Raw genomic sequence first — 18,096 nt, 5'->3', positions numbered from 1 at the left:
TGTGTTATAGGTTTTTTCATGAATAGTGAATCATACCTCTCATAATAATACATTGCAAACCTGCTTAAACATTAATTATTTAAGGCACAGGTTTTGAAACCCATTTCAGTTTGAAATGTCTGTATACAGTAGATACGTGTTTTACAAATGTCTTTGGGAATCTATCAATTTCAATTTTCCTAGTCCATTCTTTACTTTTACACTGCAATACCTATTGCTTTAGTTTAAGTGCTAATATAGAAGAATGTTATGTTCTGCTCTTCTAAATACAGCATGCATAAAAGGAAAAATATACAATTGAAAACGTGCCATAGTCTTTTAATGAAAAAAATAGAAAAAGTGCATTATCTTACAACACTACAGTAATTTATAGTTTTTTTCTTGTAAAGACAATGTAAAATATTTACAGAGTATTTTAGTGCATTCATTACAAAAGATGCAGTCCCATTATATAATTACATTTTGTACACGGGTTTGATGTCTACTTTTATCTGTAAACATTTTTGTTTCTCTACAGTATTTATCATAGCTTGCTAAAGCCACAGTATCCCCTCTTAGTTTTCAAAAACAGGTTAGAAACAAATAATGTGAAAAACAGTGGTAGCAGATCAATAAAAAGAACGGTTTCGGAAAAGAAGATTTTGATTTTGAAATCTCGACACAAAGTCTAAAATCTTTTGAGATTTTGCAAAAGCCACATTCAGTAGTTTTATATTCAGTACAGGACAGAAACCAAAGAAACAGGCATACAGTACCAGATGCCGAGTATTCTGTGGCAGATGTAAATTTGAACAATTTCCAGAAGGTCAGATAAATCTGTCATTTGTACAGCAATTACTTGGCAATGGAGGAGATACAGTAAATACTGTACATAAGGTAAGCTACTGTATGTATATAAATGCTAACCAAGGGATTGTCAATGCTGAGCAGTATTCTCAATCCTAATTGTCCAATAACTGTCATGTAAACACGCACAAAATAAAAAACAAACACAAATCAAGTTACTTATAATACACAACATGTCATGACTGCCATACTGAATCTGAAGTTGATCATTTTTCTGTATTGAGATATCCAGTAGGGATAGCAGAGCCACACCATTAAATTAAGGTTTCTCCGCAGCACATCTCATTAGCACCAAAAGCCAAAACAGATCAATAAATCTAAATTAAATTATTTTTTTCATGCTTATTGATGCCACCGAAAATGAAAACGATGCTGCAGCTAGCTGAAAGATCTATATGGTGACACTGCTCAAAAACCTACTGAAATAGCCACTTAGCAATTGACAAGAAAGGCAACTTTTAATAACACCATTGTAAAAGAAGTCTTAAGAAAGAGTACAAAGAGTACAAACCGGAAAGAGCCTGGTTTAAGTAAATGAAGGTATTATTTATATAATCAAAAACAATAAAATTACTTAGTAGAAGCAAGATTTTTCCACAATCCCAACCTTAAATTTATGTTTGAAAACAATATTTTCATATCAATGTGTTAAACACTGTGTCTTTAAGAATGCTGTTAAGCACTGTGTCTTTAAGCATGTTGGTTCAATATAATATCTTTCTATATTCTTCTTTCCAACATTCAGGGAGGGAAAATGCTAGTAGGCCTGTTATGGAAACTATTCAATGTTTTGCCCAGTATGGATGCAATGCGTTCAGGCCTGCATGTTCATATAAGGTAGGCTAATTCGATTTCAAAGGCTAGGTCTACAAGCATGAAAAAAAGGAGTTGAATTTTTTTTCCGTTCTGTATTTGGCTCATCTGCCAGCAGTTCAAGTTGACGTTATTGTCTCCTAGAGAAATGCTCCTTTGAAATGTAAAATATGTCATATGAGAAGGGGAAATTGGAAATGCTCCAACTCGGCTGTTGTTCTTATTCACTCTCCAGATATTGCATTTACATGAGGATTTCTGCTATGATCATGCAGGTGTGTAAAAACAGGACTTATAGCGAACAGTATTTGAATGTGTATCTCAACGTGAGAGTTTAATATAGAGATTGTGACCAATAGACAATTCGTTTTTACTCATGTTATTATCTTGAGATTGCCAATCCATTTACTAAATATAATGTAATACATTTACAATTTAGTAAATCAATGCTAAAACATAATTAAATTTAATAAACGTATATGTATTCTATTAATATAGACTTCAAATTAGTAAAGAAACATGTTATGGTATAATCATAAATATTATGGATTAATCATAGTGTGTGAAAAATGATGCAGTAGAACATAATTCTGTTATATCAATGTCACCTGGTAATTGTGCTGACCTTGAAAGTTTCCCATAGTAGATTTTTTCATTGTACACATTTAAATTAAATGAAAAATAAGCATCAGCACTCAATAATCACTTTTTTATATTTACCTTTTTTACCAAACAAATTGAAATAAACATACAAGGAGAGAAATTCCAGTAAGAATGGCATTCTTAAGGTAGTGAGTTTTATTATCAGATGATGAGTCTGCAGGCAACGGATTGTGCATTTACGGTCTTTGTCTGTAGAGATTTCCATTTTGCAGGGCTCCACAATTGATTTATCAAAAAATGACAAATTTATCATTTATTCGTCTGTCTGGTGGATAGAGATGGTGCTTCCTTTGCGCTGTATTTGTTTTCTTTTTCTTAGAATTGCCAATTATGATTTTGTTGTTAAAGACATACAATTTGGAATCATAAACCTCTGTATGTATCTCAGCTCAAGGAGATGACCCCTGTACAGGAATTATGAAGTTGTGGAGTCTGCTCTGCTTTTCCCAACCATGAAACCATTCACCCTTTGATACAGTATGCTACAGAGTTCAGCACCATAAGGGGGAGAGACATGTCCCCCAAAGATTTCAATGCAAACATTCAGGTACCTTTTAAATCACAGCAGTTGCTATTTTGTTGGGAATTGACAGAGTCCTGACCAGACAATCCCAATGTTAGACTATCAGCACTGAGACAATTGTAAACCTATACTTGGAGAATCTTATGATTATCTTATCATTATGTCAACGAATGATATAACCCAGGATCAAACTTCCATAGCTACTCAAAAAATCCATATGCCTGTATCATTATAAAAGTGAATGGGTATTACAGTATACAGTATGTTCCAATCTTTCATCGGCAGCTAAGAATGAGTCCCTAATATCTGTATTTTATCATGACCTTAAAAAATCTGCTGTTCTTATGTTCTTAGACATATCATTTATATTCCATCTATACATGGATGGAAGCAAATGATACGCACATATTGCTAGTATGACCATTATTGCTAGAAAGTGCCACACTCTACAGTATATTGCTAGTCTTGTGAACCCAGTTCGGCTTTTTCAAATTGTTGCCAATTACAATACAAATGTATTAATTTTTTCAGATTTCATAAAAAGATTAGTACCACATTTTTACATAAACTGTATTTGGATTGCACTCTTTCTATTGACTAAAGAATATGAGTGATTTGTGCATGTTATGTTATATTTTCTACAGTATGTACTGTAGGGTCCTTTGGATAAGCATTTGAACTACGTAGTCAATAATTTTAAATAAATGTTCTAAACTATACTATATAGGCAGGTACTCTGGCAGGTATTAAGAAGAAGCTACAGTATTGTGTTTTATTTTTTAAAGCAGGAACATATGAGAACCAATCTCAAACATGCAGACCCAAGAAATGGCAATCCTTAGTTTTCTTCTTCAAATGAAGAGAACAGAACATAGACATCAGCTAGAGAAAGGACATACTGTACAGTACTTTCTCTGCAAGCAAACAATTAATGAGTAGAGTTGCTCTTGCATTATGAGCTAAGCCTCTATTTCAATATTAAAAGGCATTCCAGACTTAATGATTCTTTGCCCCATAGCTGATCAACATACAGTACAGTATATAAATAAGTTCTAATGTTGTTTCCCTGTATGTAATAATCAGTGTTACAGTATATGCACATTTATACTGTGTATTTAGAACAGTTAAGAAAGCATTTTAATGCCAAAAATAGCTATATGTGTCATTTCATGCAAACAAAAACACTGTTTTATTTATAGTAAAATTTAAGCAAGTAGGTCAGCCTGGAAAACAGCAATGTGGCTTTAGAACACTACAGAAAAGAGAATAAGGAGTATTCTAATTTGGGAAACCAAAAACTGGAGATGTTACATTAAATCAGATTTTCCTTTTTGACTCAATTTAACAATTGGTGTGATATACTGTAGGTTAACATTTCTTTGCTTTGCAGAATCTCTTATGCTGTAATGTTTCTTTGTTTAGTGAATAAATAAAAGTGATTTGTTTTCATAGATGGTGCAGATTTGATTAGGAAACAAAGTCTGACTTTGCAAGCTGTAATTTAAGTAAATGTTTCAAAAAGATCCCTTCAAATATTAATATACTCAGGAACTGCAATGCTACTGAATAAATCAAAAGTTTGAATTATTTTCACAGGCATTCATTTACTAATTTTCAAGTTTGATGCTACTGTTGAGAAAACGTTTACTCAGTTAATAAAATTCAAAATAACTCATACAGTTTGAGTTATACAGTAAAACATACATTTTATATAAAGTTATATTGAGTTGTTATCATGGCAAAATTACAAAAATATGCTTTTGTTTTAAAGTTATTATTAAGTCAAGTTGAATTTTGGTGTTTCAAACTGGCTCTCTTAACACATCCATCTTTTATGACAAAGATAAAATTGTATTGAAAGCCATTTATACAAATATCCTTCAACAACTGTTTCTAAGATATTGCTGCAGGAAGCACAAATACATGAAATTCTTGTACATGTCACTTATTTTGGAGATCAGTTATTGCTTTTTTCATTATTTTGCAAAGACTAGAAACTTGAATTTTTGAATTGTTAGAGATGGTTACTACAAACACTATTTTTTAAAAAGGAAAATATGAATGTAAGATACTGTGTGTGCTTTAAAAGTTACTTTTTAAAACCAGTCAATAGTGTGATAATATAATTCTACACATGCCATGGAAAAAGTATACTGTATTTATCAAATAGCAATGCTCTATTGTGTATAAAATTTAAAACACAGCTTCTAACTATGACTTTCTCCAACCCTTCAGAAAGATTACTAGGCTTTATTTGGCTATAAAATGTGATAAATCACTTACTGTATGTTTTATAGATTCTGAGTTGGTTCATAGGGGAAAAAAGAAACAGCCCTGCTCAATAAGTAACTATTAGAAGGTTAAAGTATAGATTCATTTAATAATAAAAGTAAATTTAAAACAAAGGTGGGGATTGTAACCAATGCAAATTAAGAACACTAGATTTCCTCATGATAAGTATTGTAAATACATTCAATCTTAGCAAGAATGCACTTTTTGGCTGGCAAAACATTGTTTCTAATTTGATGTTGATATAACATACTGTACACGTAAATAAAAGACTCCGCAAATATTTGCTCCACCAAATCAATATTAAAACCGGCTTATCAGACTATGTTTTGAAATATTTTCTTGCAGGGATTTCCGAAAGTGATTATTGGAACAGTAAAATATTTTGTACAATTGTCCAATTTTCTTTGTTTTAATAAAGAAACAAACATGATGGAGTATATAACATAAAGAGACAGAATGATAAACACAGGTTTTGCCATTAGATGTACAAAAAAGTGTTACTGTATCTCTGTTTGAACTGGAAAATGATGTATGCTAGCTATGATTTGTCTTATTTTCATGCTTGAAATTCTGCTCATCAATGTAATGATGGATGTTGTTGTTGTTGTTGTTGTTATTATTATTATAATTATTATCCAATATTATAAAATTGCTGTTGCATCATTATATACTACTATTTTCATGTATATTGTCGAAAGAGAGTAAGACATTCTAGGAAAAAAAGACCAGACCTTTTTGTTTTCAGCGGAAAACAAATATTAAACTAAAAAAAACTAATAATCCAAAGACCTGAAATGTGTTAAAATACATTTCTTTTTTAATTTGAAACAAGAAGTAGTGCAATATTACCACTTTTGTTCTTGTCACAACTGTTTTACCTTCATCAGAATATATCTGAAAACTGTAATTCAAGGCAAATAAGATGTAGTGAATTTGAAAACAACATTACATGTGGGGATACTGTTTCTTTAACACTTGCTTAGAACAGCAAAGCCAAGCCATTATATACACTTCGATACCAATTTTTAACCAAGGAAGGCCCTGCCATTCTTTTATTTAAAAAAGAAAAAAAATACATTGAAATATTTACTGTATAACCGTCTTAGTCCAAGCATTCCAAAAATAGACTTCCAGTTCATGCAGGTAGCTGCTGCACAGAATTATAAATAAAGAAGAAAATAAATATAAAAAATAAATACTAAAAAAGTTAAGGTTAATTCCAACAATTTACATGTTGTTTTGATATAAAGGCCATTATCCACAGTAATGCATTAGTATATTCATTTTTTAGAGGGGAAGGGTAATGTTTTTTTTAAAAAAAACAGAATGAATCATACTTTCTCCTGCAGGCACCTACAATATTTTAAATAAAGTACAGATGATCAAAATGATTGAAAAAAACAGAAAGAATTTAAGAATTGGCACTAAGAGTTTTACAGTAGGAAGAGGAGATGATTGCTTACTGTGGATAAACCTTTATCTACAGAGCTATTCAATCAGAGGGTTATCACTTCCAGTTTGTTCAATCACTCAAAGGGGGACCCATTAAAGTGTTTACTCCAAAATTACATTAGCACCATTTTTAATTCTAGTTATTGAAAAAATATCCGGAAGTCAAGAAACATCATGTAAAAGCAATAATTTAATTTTAATACAGCAACATTCTCCCTTTTCTGTTTTTTAATGAGCATTTTATAAACTTTTTTATTATTTATGAAGATCAAAAAATGTTGTCCTTGTCAATTTTGGAGTAAACGGTTTAGTGAATTCTTCCCCCAGGGTGTTGTACGTTACTTGGGAATAAAACAAGACTTATACATTACAAATAAATTAAGCTTTTTATGAGCAATTCTGTAAAACTGTCATTCACCTCCCTACAGGATATACTAAATGTTAAGTCATTAAAGAATACCGGTAGTTGTATAGTATTTGAAATATTTTGATTAGATTTTCAGTATCTCCTTTAATAAAACAGTTAATAAACTAGTATTTATACCTAGTATAAAGTATTACTTTATAGGTTTAAATGTTGGCAATAGGTAAAGTAAGTATTTTTAATTCTCAGCAAACAGGAATACAAGAACTTTTGGTTAAATATTATGGTTTGATTACGTTACTTTAAACTTTTCGCTATATTATTTTATTGCAATTCATCCTTCTAATAATAGTCAAGACGTTTTGCACACCTACAGTATGCACACAGTACATACTGATGCTAATGTAAAAATAATCTATAGAATAGGATTTATAAAACTGGGAAGTTCCAGATCATTTATAAAAATGTAAGGAGGGAGGGAAAAGGCACATACAGTATACTGTAGTAGTTTCATAACGTACCTTACCTGTATACAAAATATAGTCATGAACAAGTAGGCTTGTGTTTGCAGAAATAGTTGTCCAAATGACAAACACAGAATTCCAACAACTTTTTGATGGGTGATAAAAGTAGATGTTTCATATTGATTTTCATTTAATCACCACCTTCTTAGTTTCTCTGTGCTGTAAAAATGTCATTTCTCCTTGTTTGCATCCCAGTGTAAGCCACTGTTCACAGCTATATATTTATAAAGAATGATACAGACATAAATCGTACCTACAGTATCAACAAAATATCCTTCCCCCATTCTTCTGTAAATTGCAGAATTGCTCATAAAGTCTTTGAGATTAAGTCTTCTGTTCTCATATAGTCTTTGTAACATGGAGAATGATTGTTTAATGTCCTGCTGTGCTAATAAGCTTGCCCAATCTACACTGTTCCACCTGGATGCTTCCCTTAACAAGATGATGCATCTCAATGAGCTTTTCCTGGGAAAATCTGTATTGTTAAAAAAATAAATTAATTTTTATACATTGATTTTGCAGATGGGAGAGTTCAATACACTGTGATTTGTAAATGCAAGACCTCCTCACCCCCACCCAATGTAAATTGTATTGGGGAGGTTTAGAAAACAAACATCTATCCAATCTGAACCTGAGAGCAAATGTTTATAAACCCCATGACAACTCATACGTTTGTTGACAAACAATTAAGACTTTTAATAAAAAGTAGCAAAATCAAAGTAAAACAGTTCCCATTCTGGTTAATTGTTGGAATTATTTAAAATGTCAAAATAAACATAATACTAAAAATTCATTTCAAGATTATTTGCTTGTAATATTTAATTTCATTGCTAGATTACTATTATTTTTTGTTACTCAATATGCATACCAGTTTTACAAAGTGCATGCGTTTATTAACTTTTTTCTAACTGGCAAGCTAAAAAAAATCTCTGCTGCCCCCTTTTCCATTTTCATATTTTACACAATCTATAATCAAACAAAAATATATATATATATTTATATATAACCTGCTTTTACAAAATAAAATTTAAAAATCAAATGAAATCAAATAACCATGGCACACCCATTATATGACTGCTTTTAATGCGCATGCTCTGATTGGCAACAAGATTTTGGCTTTTTAAGTCTTTATTATGATGTTTTCTTTTAATATCTAAGCAACCAGTTTCCTTTGTCTAAATATAATTGCTTATAGAAAATAATACCTGATGCTCTTAAAATATTTTTATCTGTTTAACTGTGGCACTGAAATCGCACATAATTGCGATCTATTCAAGTTAAGGTTAAACAGGCATACTCCCTTTTGTAATAATTATTTCCCAATGCTTTCCCCAAGCTTCAGTGTGCAACATTTGGTATGATACCAAGGTAAAGAGATTTAATTGTAACCCACCCAAAACAGGGGAGCAAAGGGAAGGGCTGAGTAAGTAAGGCGCATTTTGTTTTCAAATTCACCATTCCTCTGGAAAATTAAGTATCCATGCTTCATGCTTTGTTTCCCCAAGAACGCCAAAGTTGACCATTTTATTGTTCATCTGAAAGTTGCTCTTATCTTCCAGCTGTCCATTTTTGGACTGAGGAAACGGAAACCCAGAATGAAAGAGAAAAACGCTAAGAAGAGGTGGGAGGAGGGGAATTTAGAAACTAGTGATGAAAGAAAAGACTAAGGAGTACTGTACGCTCAAATTGATTTCCTTCTTTTCATTAATCGGTGATTGTCTGTGAAACTATGGAGGCCAGGGGAGACTGAACTGATGGGAGAGGGGAAAAGGCTATTTTTCAAGGTGCTCGGTGAGATTTCCTCAATCTTGTACGAGACAGAGTGAAAGTACTGGGGGTTCAGCTGTGAGCTGAAAGAGTTCTGGTGGGAAACCACACGGCTGGTAAACTCATGAGACCGGTAGCACATGCACGAGCAGACGGACTGCAGATCCGTCACCTCTGCTTTGTAACGCTGCCGTCCGTGCTGGGAGTCCTCCTGGATGTGGATGATCATGCTGTTGCGGTTGCCTGCCAAGGATGCCCGCTCCTCGGCATCCCGCCTCTCGTCTTCACTGTTCATGGTCAGGAAGCGGAGAACCACGAGATTGAGGAAGGCCCCGATGACCGTCAGCCCAACCAGGATGTACATGAAACTGAATGCCACGTACAGGGGCTTCCTTTGGAGTGCTCTGTTCTTTTGCAAAGCCACAAAATCCCCAAAGCCTATAGTAGTCAATGTGATGAAACAGTAGTAGTAGGACTGAAAGAAGCTCCACTCCTCGTAGTGGGAGAATGCCGCAGCTCCAATGCAAAGGGTGCCGATGCAGGAGAAGAAGCCCACCGTCACCATGTTCTCCATGGAAACCTCGGTACTTCTCATGCCGCAGCACTTCTTGATCCGTTTCAGAAGGTACTTGACGAAGGTGTTCATGCGCTCACCAAGGCTCTGGAACATCACCAGAGTAAGAGGAATTCCCAGCACTGCATAGAACATGCAGAAGGCCTTACCAGCATCTGTACCAGGTGCTGCATGCCCATAACCTGAGGGGAAAACAACACACAAGAAAGTATTAATGACTTACACTTAACTGATACTAATAGATGTCAATTGGTTATTGAATACTTCCTAAAGAGTCTTTGTTCTCTGTTACCAACATTTTATATGATGTATTTTGCAGCTGTTCTCTTGTCCTTGGTGCGTTAGAGCACAATCCAAAACAAATATTTTGGGGGGAGGGTTCAGGACCCACAACTGGAAAGTAAAATCCTCAGCTGTATAAAGGGATGCAAAGGTAAGTTGGTTTGGCTAAAAGCTTCAGTTACATACTGTACATACTGTATATATTTTACTTTGTATTTAACATGGTTCCTTTGAATATACAGAAATTCTCACTGCAGTTTGTTTACAAACATATCCCACCGTTAATTCCAAGTAAGGCATTTGTTCTAAAAACCTTCCATGACTACCAACATGAATTTGGAATGGAACCCTGAAAAGAAAATCAGATGCCTAATTTATCTTATTAGGGATGAAAAAATTATTTAGATGTTCAATCAATCAGATCTTTCCTCTCTTGGTCTTTGTGAGGGGGTGAGAACTTAGGAATTATTGATAAAAGTGTGCAGCGTAAAAGCCCATGAAGCTTTTAGCTTAATTAGAGATTCTTTTCAGGGCTGTGTTCCAGCCCATGGACTATTCTGAAGAAAGGACCCCTCCTAGGCTGAAATTGCTGAGTCTGCCGGAAAATTTCTTTTAAATTTTTATTAACAGCTTTTACTGGACACGATGCTGAGGTAATAAAAATAAACATTTACAAATGGTGGAAGTCTTGTGTTTTATTTATACTGTATCTGTGCATTCCAAGACAACCTTTTGGCACTATTTCCCTCCTTCTTTGACAAAAGCACACAAACACATTTTGTTTATTTCTATTTGATTGCAAAAATATTTGCAGAGCTGAACTCATCAATTTCATTTCCTTTTGGCTTTCAAAAGGCTCACCATATGGCTGAATGGGGCATTTTAATTCCAGTCATTCTTCCTCTATGACACCTTAGAAATTGAGAAAGCAGTGTACCCACAGCCCAGTTATCTTTGTTAACAGAGATGCCTGTTATCCTTATTCTAATACTACAGCCTCTTGTCCTTGGTATTACGCCTCTATAGCCCTGAAAAAAATAGATCCATGCAGTATCTTTCATACCCTTTGAATACACCTGTCTGAACTTTGAAACAGTAAATCTATGCCACATTACTCCTGTACCTTCTTTAGATACAAACCTTCCCTTTTCTCTTTTTTATGTACATAAATCTTTCAATTATCTTACTCTTCTGGACATCCCTATTTATTTCTGAGCCTGTACCAAAGTCTCATGGTCTGTTACAAGAACTAGTGTGGCAAGAAATTACTAATAGGTTTCAAAGTGAGCTTTTAAGAGAAATACGAGAAAAAAAAATACTTCTTCCAGAAGAAAAACAGTATCAGAAAATCCGTATCAGTTTGTAAAGCAAACCAATGTTGTTGCTTTAAGCATTGTTGGTGAATTCATAGATGGAAGGCATCACTCAAGACCAGAATGCCCTTACTGTGCTGTAAGGGGAGTCCTTCAGATGAGAGTTTAATCTGTGCCCCGATTATTTAATCATTAAATATCCCATGGCACTATTAATAAGAGTAAGAATGTTATTACTGAGTAATCTATTAGTATACCTAGAATAAGATGCCCCCTCCACCCTTATTTCAATTGGGGGGATCAATTGGTTTTCAACAAAATTTCTGACTTCTCTGTATCATCTGCTTCATAGTGGGTATGCAGGTACCTGTACATAAAAGTTGTTGCCACCCACCCAAGTTGGTATTGTATCTCCTAGGTTGATGAAGTAAACCTTGTCTTATACTGTATGTAAAGAACTTTAGCATCCTTTGAGATAAGAAGTATTATAATAATGCAATTAATCAATCTTTACACAGAACATGCCCAGTTTTTACTTACAGTATATACACATACAGTATGCATTCACTTTACAAGGAACGTCTCAAATTACCAGTTTATGGTGTGTGTTATGCAGTCACTATGAATTAGGGGGATGAATGTTAGTTCTTGATGTTTCACACCATGAAAGAATATTTTAAGAGATTAATTATGTCTCAAAATTAATGTATACAAAAGTTGGAAGTCAATTTTGGAGTTGGAGTCTTCCCCTCAGTATGGTATGAAATGGTAAGGAGGATTGAGGAATGATCTGGACTGCAACTGTAAATGTTCTACAAAAAGTACAGAGTTGGCAAGCAAGTTGGGTATCAAACCTGGATTATTCATTTGTGTCAGGAGCTAAAAGTCTTGCACATTAATTCACCTGTCTACCCCTTTTCCACCCACAACCTACTATTTCTGTCAGCAGTTTGAGGATCATCTATCATTTGTATTTTAATCTGACTTCCCCTACTGATTTTTAGGTTTTAAAGTAGCAAAGCCTTAGATGGTACTGTGTTTAAATGCTTCTTTTCACTTTTTTATACCCTGATATTAAAATGACTTCAAAATAGAGAAGGTTTTCAGTTGACATAACATTTTGTTCTAGAATTTTAAGCTTGCTTTTGCTCGGCAGATTAACCAGAGCTGTTTTAGAAATATACTCAGTGTATGATGTAATTACAGAACTCCCAGATCCCTTAAAATAGACTTAGGCTTGAAGAGTTGAACACATAAATGGAAAATGTGATTGTTTTTGTCTAGCTTTATGTCATCACATCAAAGTTTTTTTTTCTTTGCAGTAAATCTGCATTCCAACACTTTTAAAAGCCATCCAGTTTTCCCAAACTACTGTAGCTACTTGACAAGTCAATGAAAATGTTTGCTTACTATAAATTTGGTAAGTACACCTGTTTGCAGCATGTTAGGAATAGTTACAAAACCATGTGTTTCCTATAACTATGTTACTTCATAACATTATTATATACTTATATTTAGACCCATCATTATTTTATGACTCCCCAGCACTTTAGTTTTAATAATATGATCAGCATTATTAACTTGCATTAAATATAAGTTCTGAACTCTTAGTGCATGTAACTGCATATTCTAGTATCACATACTGTAGATGGTGGTTCTGTAAATAATGTGTCTTTATTTTTACGTTTGTTTCATACTGTAGCTTGCTGTAAGGCAGAGTAGCCAGAGAAACATTTTAGATTCCTTCAATATGAAGGTCAGTAGCTACAGTATTTGATTGAAAGTGTTTTTTAAGTACATTTCTTTCTGTTCTAAATCATGAAATGACTGGATGGGTACAATGTGTTAGGCAGCTGAAATTGTCAATTAGCTGATAATGCAGAGTCAGAGATGATGCCAGTCTTTAAGAGATTTTGACAGTCCACTGTACAGTAGCTCAAATCCACGATGCTAAAACTAACTGCAGTTGAGCAGAAACAATATAAATGCTTAAAACAATTAATTAAGAAGGTATTAATGTTAGAAATAAGTTTTTATACAAGCTGACTTTTTATGTAACTGTAAATTGAGAAAATAGGAAGAACGATTGCAAAGTTTACTTTTTGAAGATAGTGTACTACTGTACTTTTGGTTATGATGGTGAAAATATATATCTTTTCAGTATATATTTATGTGTTCATTTATTTCACCTCACTGCTCTGCCTTTAATCAATGCATAACCTGCAGTTCAGTGACAAGATACAATAACAGAAGTACAGATAAATTTAATGTGATGGCAGTAATCTCTTGACTGTTGATATAAATATATATAATTGCTTGCAATTCTCTAATGTACTAGGTCTAGATTTCTCTAAAAAAGTAAAATCCTGTTCTGCTACAAAATATTCCACTTAGCTGATATGTTTTGCACAATATTTCTTGGAATAATTGCTCAACATTTCTAAAATAGTTGTATATGTTATATAAAACAGTTTATTTTAATAATATTTAGAAAGGATAAACGTGTTTCATTCTGCTGTATCACAATATTTTATTGTTTGCTTCACAGTACTTTGGAACAGTCAATACAATGTCCATTACCTTAATACCAGGCTTTGTTGTTGTTTGATGAGTGGGATACATGGATTGTAGCACATGCCAAAGTTTGCTGCTACATCTATGTGAACACTGCCAGCATTTCTATCCTTTCTGGATCATATCTTCAGAGAGTCAAACACAGCAATTAGTAAAATTAAAATGCTAAATGTGGTCGTACTATACACATCAGAATTCTACAGCAGAACACACTACAGTACATGAATTTCCAAGAGACACACCAAACTTGTAAAAGTCTTTTCTTTATACAGTACATAAATAAGAAAGTTTGTCTGAAATGCCCTGAAAATACTTTTTAAACATTTAAACATGCATATACTGTAGCATATTTTATTTTGTACGCTGCAGTTCAACCTAAATTGAAAATTAGATACAATATGCAACATGTTTTAAAGATGGTAGAGTTGTTAGAATATTCCTATTATGTTTTTTTCTTAGATTTTGATTAGATTTCATCCAAACAACTTTGCCTCCTTTCAGGACAACCTACAGTACAACATTTCAGTTGTATTTAGGTCAGTTGCCTAGACTAACATCTTCAGAAAGACAATTATGCAAAGCACTCATTGGATTGGCTGTGTACATAAGTCTGCAGCTACTAGGTATCATCACTAAGCATCACTAAACACATACATTAGTTGGATTTAAGTTATTGTTTTAATCAATCACACAAGGGATACAAGGGTTTCTGATGAGATAAAGCAATTATCAAAAAAGTGATACCAGCATCATGCTTAAATTCAGGTAAAATTACTGTTGAAATAATTTAGTTTTCCCTCACAAAACCATGGAATGTGGTTAAAGAAGTTACCAAGCTACATTTTTGCAATTTGAATTGACATAGGTTGAACATTAACTTTCTTTTAGTTTAAAAACACAACAATAAAAGACAACATCCACAAAAAAAGGAGCTCGTAAAACATGGGGAAATGTATCTAGAGAGAAGAAAAGCTCTGACCATGCTGTCACAGTTTTTTCACTAGCATAATGTAATCTACTGTAGCTACAGTATGTCTCTTCACATTGGAACAATTTCTACAAATACAAAGAATATTTAAGAGAGAGGTTTAAGGGCGTTAAACTAACAAAATAGATTTTGTGGCTAAAAAGCACCAACAAGAGACACAGCACCAGAAGACTGATTGGGAATTGGGAATTGGGAATCATTATTGAGAAGGAACATTTGTAGACTCAGTGTCACAGTTATACCAGTCACTTCTGAAATCACATTAGTACCATACAGTACACTTAAAAGTACTCTATCACAGATCACTCCGAGGACAGGTGTTGGTAGACACCAAGTATTAGGAACAATATTCACCTGGAGCTACCATTATTGTGTCACTTACTGTAGTTTCTGTGTGCAAGTTTTAAAATTGATCAGTTAACTTGCACAGAAGGAAAATGGAGGTTTATTGTGTTTTCTTGAGAAGGGGCTTTCATCTTGGCTTGAAGCTATCGATAGTATGATTTGTTGTAATGTTTAAATGATTTCCCGATTATGAAAAACTGTTCAACATTCGGTCCGGGGTACTGGTTCATGGTTTTAGAAAAAAAGAAAAATTGACCTCTTGTGTCCTCAGATGTATAATTTAAAGAGGTTCATTTATTTTTATTAATAAAATGTTTAAAGTGTTTATTTGAAGTGTGGAAGTTAAAAAAGGCATTTATGATAAAATGGAGAAATGTATGAGCATCTATGTGATGTAAGTAAAATGCACACAGGACTATTTCATTCTAACTTCTTAGCCATTTCAGTCAGTTTCATTAAAGAAGACAGCATAAGAATCATGTGTTAAAATAATGAGATGACTGACTAATCCCAGGAGCCATGCTATACCTTCTGCTCCTGCCACAGCTTCTGAATACTCATATATCAAGGCCAGTATGATGAGGTGGGCAGTTCTGCCATACTATTTCAGCAAAAGGCTTTGGTTTATAGGTCCCTTTATCGCCATCTCTCTCCTCTATCACCTTTCCAGGGGCAGTAATGCTTAGAGTGCTGTACTTGTACAATATTATTAACGGTATCAACATTTATGTTGCCTATTTAACATGAGAATAAATGAGGTCCTGAGAGTTATTTGGCACAACCTTTTACAATTCTTGTCGTTTTCAGCAGCAGGTAATTCTTGATAAAAGGTCCAGACAAAGCATTCTTTGATGTTTGCTTGCTTTATTGTTTAAATCATTTCATTTTCTTATTTAAGAGGCATGGTGAGCTATCGTTTCACACATTCTTTCACTTCCATTTCCATTTTCCTTTTCACTCAGAGATTCCTTCATTTTAATAAAAAATACTAGTTCAGAAGGATGAAAGGGTGTTCTCCTTTTCAGCCACTTTGCTGAATTGCATTGGAACCAACGGCTGAGCTATTCAATCAAGAAGGATTCCTACAGTAATTCAATGCCAATTCAATTCAGATGTACTATATGTTAACATGTTGAGGTGGGTAGCTGCATCAGCCAAGGAGCAAGTTATATTTTCCATCCTGAAAAGAGAAGAAAGAAAACACAACGTTTCGGCTGTGGAGCCTTCTTTGGGCATAAAAACGATAGGGCAGTCATGAAAGATACTACAGTATAACATGGGAAAACAAAAGCCAGGAGAGAACAGGAGGAGGGAGCAGGGGAGAGGTTACATTTTGAAATAATGCAATCTGTCAGTTTGATCTAACTGTGAGGGGCCATTTTTTAAATGCATTAAGAGGGCCAAAGAAGCAGTCCTAGAGCTGGGTACAGGCTGAACTGCATCTGGTTAATTTTAATTTCTGCACATCATACAGTATGTCTGAAGGGGTGTTCTCTCAGTTTGCATGGCTGTACCAGCCTTTCAATGCTTTTAGGTTTTGTTTTGTGTAAATTATCAATCCCTCCATTCTTTTTTGGATCTTTTAAGATGAATAACAAAATTGATTAAAACATTCCTTATGTACTTTATGTTACTCCTCTGATGCACAACGATTTTGCGTATCCAAATACCCTTCAATTGTAATTGCATTGAACCTGCTACCTGAATAAGCTGATAGTTATAATTAAAGCTGAAGAAAGTAAGGAGGTGGTAGCTGCAAAGCCCAGACTCGGATCTATCATTTCCCAGTCTCAAGGTTGACAACCAAAACTATAATATGGCCTTCATGTCTTGAGCTGTCATTGTCAATTCTTCACAGAGCTCAGCTCTGCTACAGCACAGGAAAGAGACTGTCGTCCACCCTGGAGAAAGAGTGCAATTGTCACTATTCATTTTCCTTGAGGCTGGGAAATGTTGACACTGTGTGGTGAGCTGGTTTTCTGCTGGCCATCTCATTCTGGATAAGTTTATTACATCCACCACGGAGGTAAAAGGAAAACAAAAGGAGAACACAAACTGAAGTGATTATTGGAGGTCTTTGTTGTTTTTTCTTCTCAATATCTATTTCTGATATTTTCAGTGTTATATTTCTTATTATTTTCAGTTCTACTGTACAGTATATTCATTTTGTTCTTTTTCTATCTACCTCTTTCACAGGAAGCCTTTGATGTTTTTCTTAGTAAGTTCACATGTGTTCCAGTTTTGATTTTATCTTGACTATTTTTATTATTTTATTTGAAGTGTGGGAGCAAGATGCGATTTGTATTGCAAGCATTTGTGAAAATATTGTAAATTCATATGTTTTATAATTTCATCAATGAGGTGCTAATATTAAGCATGTTGAAGTCTGGAAAAAAGTGTTACATTTATCCAATTAATTAAGTCTACCAATCAATGGATCACTCTGTAGAAACAAATATACAGAAAGAAAGCACACCCACCAGGAAATAAAGACAAATTTAAACCTTTAAGGTATGACAAACTCCTTAGTATGGCATTGCAATATATGAAATATATAAATATCTTCTATACAGTATATTTTGTCAATAATTATTATCTATGTTGTTTTGCTTCTGTACTAGTGCATAGTGTTATAGTACACACAAACAGCACAGACGCATTCTAGAAAGCTGGGTAAAGTCCATGGTGTGCCAAGTGATCCTTGATCACTTTTATGTTTGTGACAATTGTCCAAGAGCATTGTTTCCTCACATATGGACTCTGTATCAAAACATTT

The 18,096-nt window shown here is 33.8% G+C and overlaps 1 protein-coding gene across 1 annotated transcript in view; it reads right to left on the bottom strand.

The window, feature by feature from the left end:
- Positions 1–302: 302 nt before the first annotated feature.
- kcnk9 (potassium channel, subfamily K, member 9) overlaps positions 303–18,096 on the bottom strand; it is a 93,853-nt gene continuing 76,059 nt past the window's right edge. Inside the window, exon 2 of the mRNA XM_006635576.3 lies at positions 303–10,000. Coding sequence (XP_006635639.1) covers positions 9,159–10,000 — 842 coding nt within the window. The 3' untranslated portion in view covers positions 303–9,158. The remainder of the gene's footprint in view (positions 10,001–18,096) is intronic.

The sequence above is a fragment of the Lepisosteus oculatus genome, chromosome 10 (assembly GCF_040954835.1).
Source record: "Lepisosteus oculatus isolate fLepOcu1 chromosome 10, fLepOcu1.hap2, whole genome shotgun sequence".
Taxonomy (NCBI): Eukaryota; Metazoa; Chordata; class Actinopteri; order Semionotiformes; family Lepisosteidae; genus Lepisosteus; species Lepisosteus oculatus.
The sequence above is the reverse complement of the archived record's forward strand: the minus strand, read 5'-3'. Positions and strand labels throughout refer to the sequence as shown.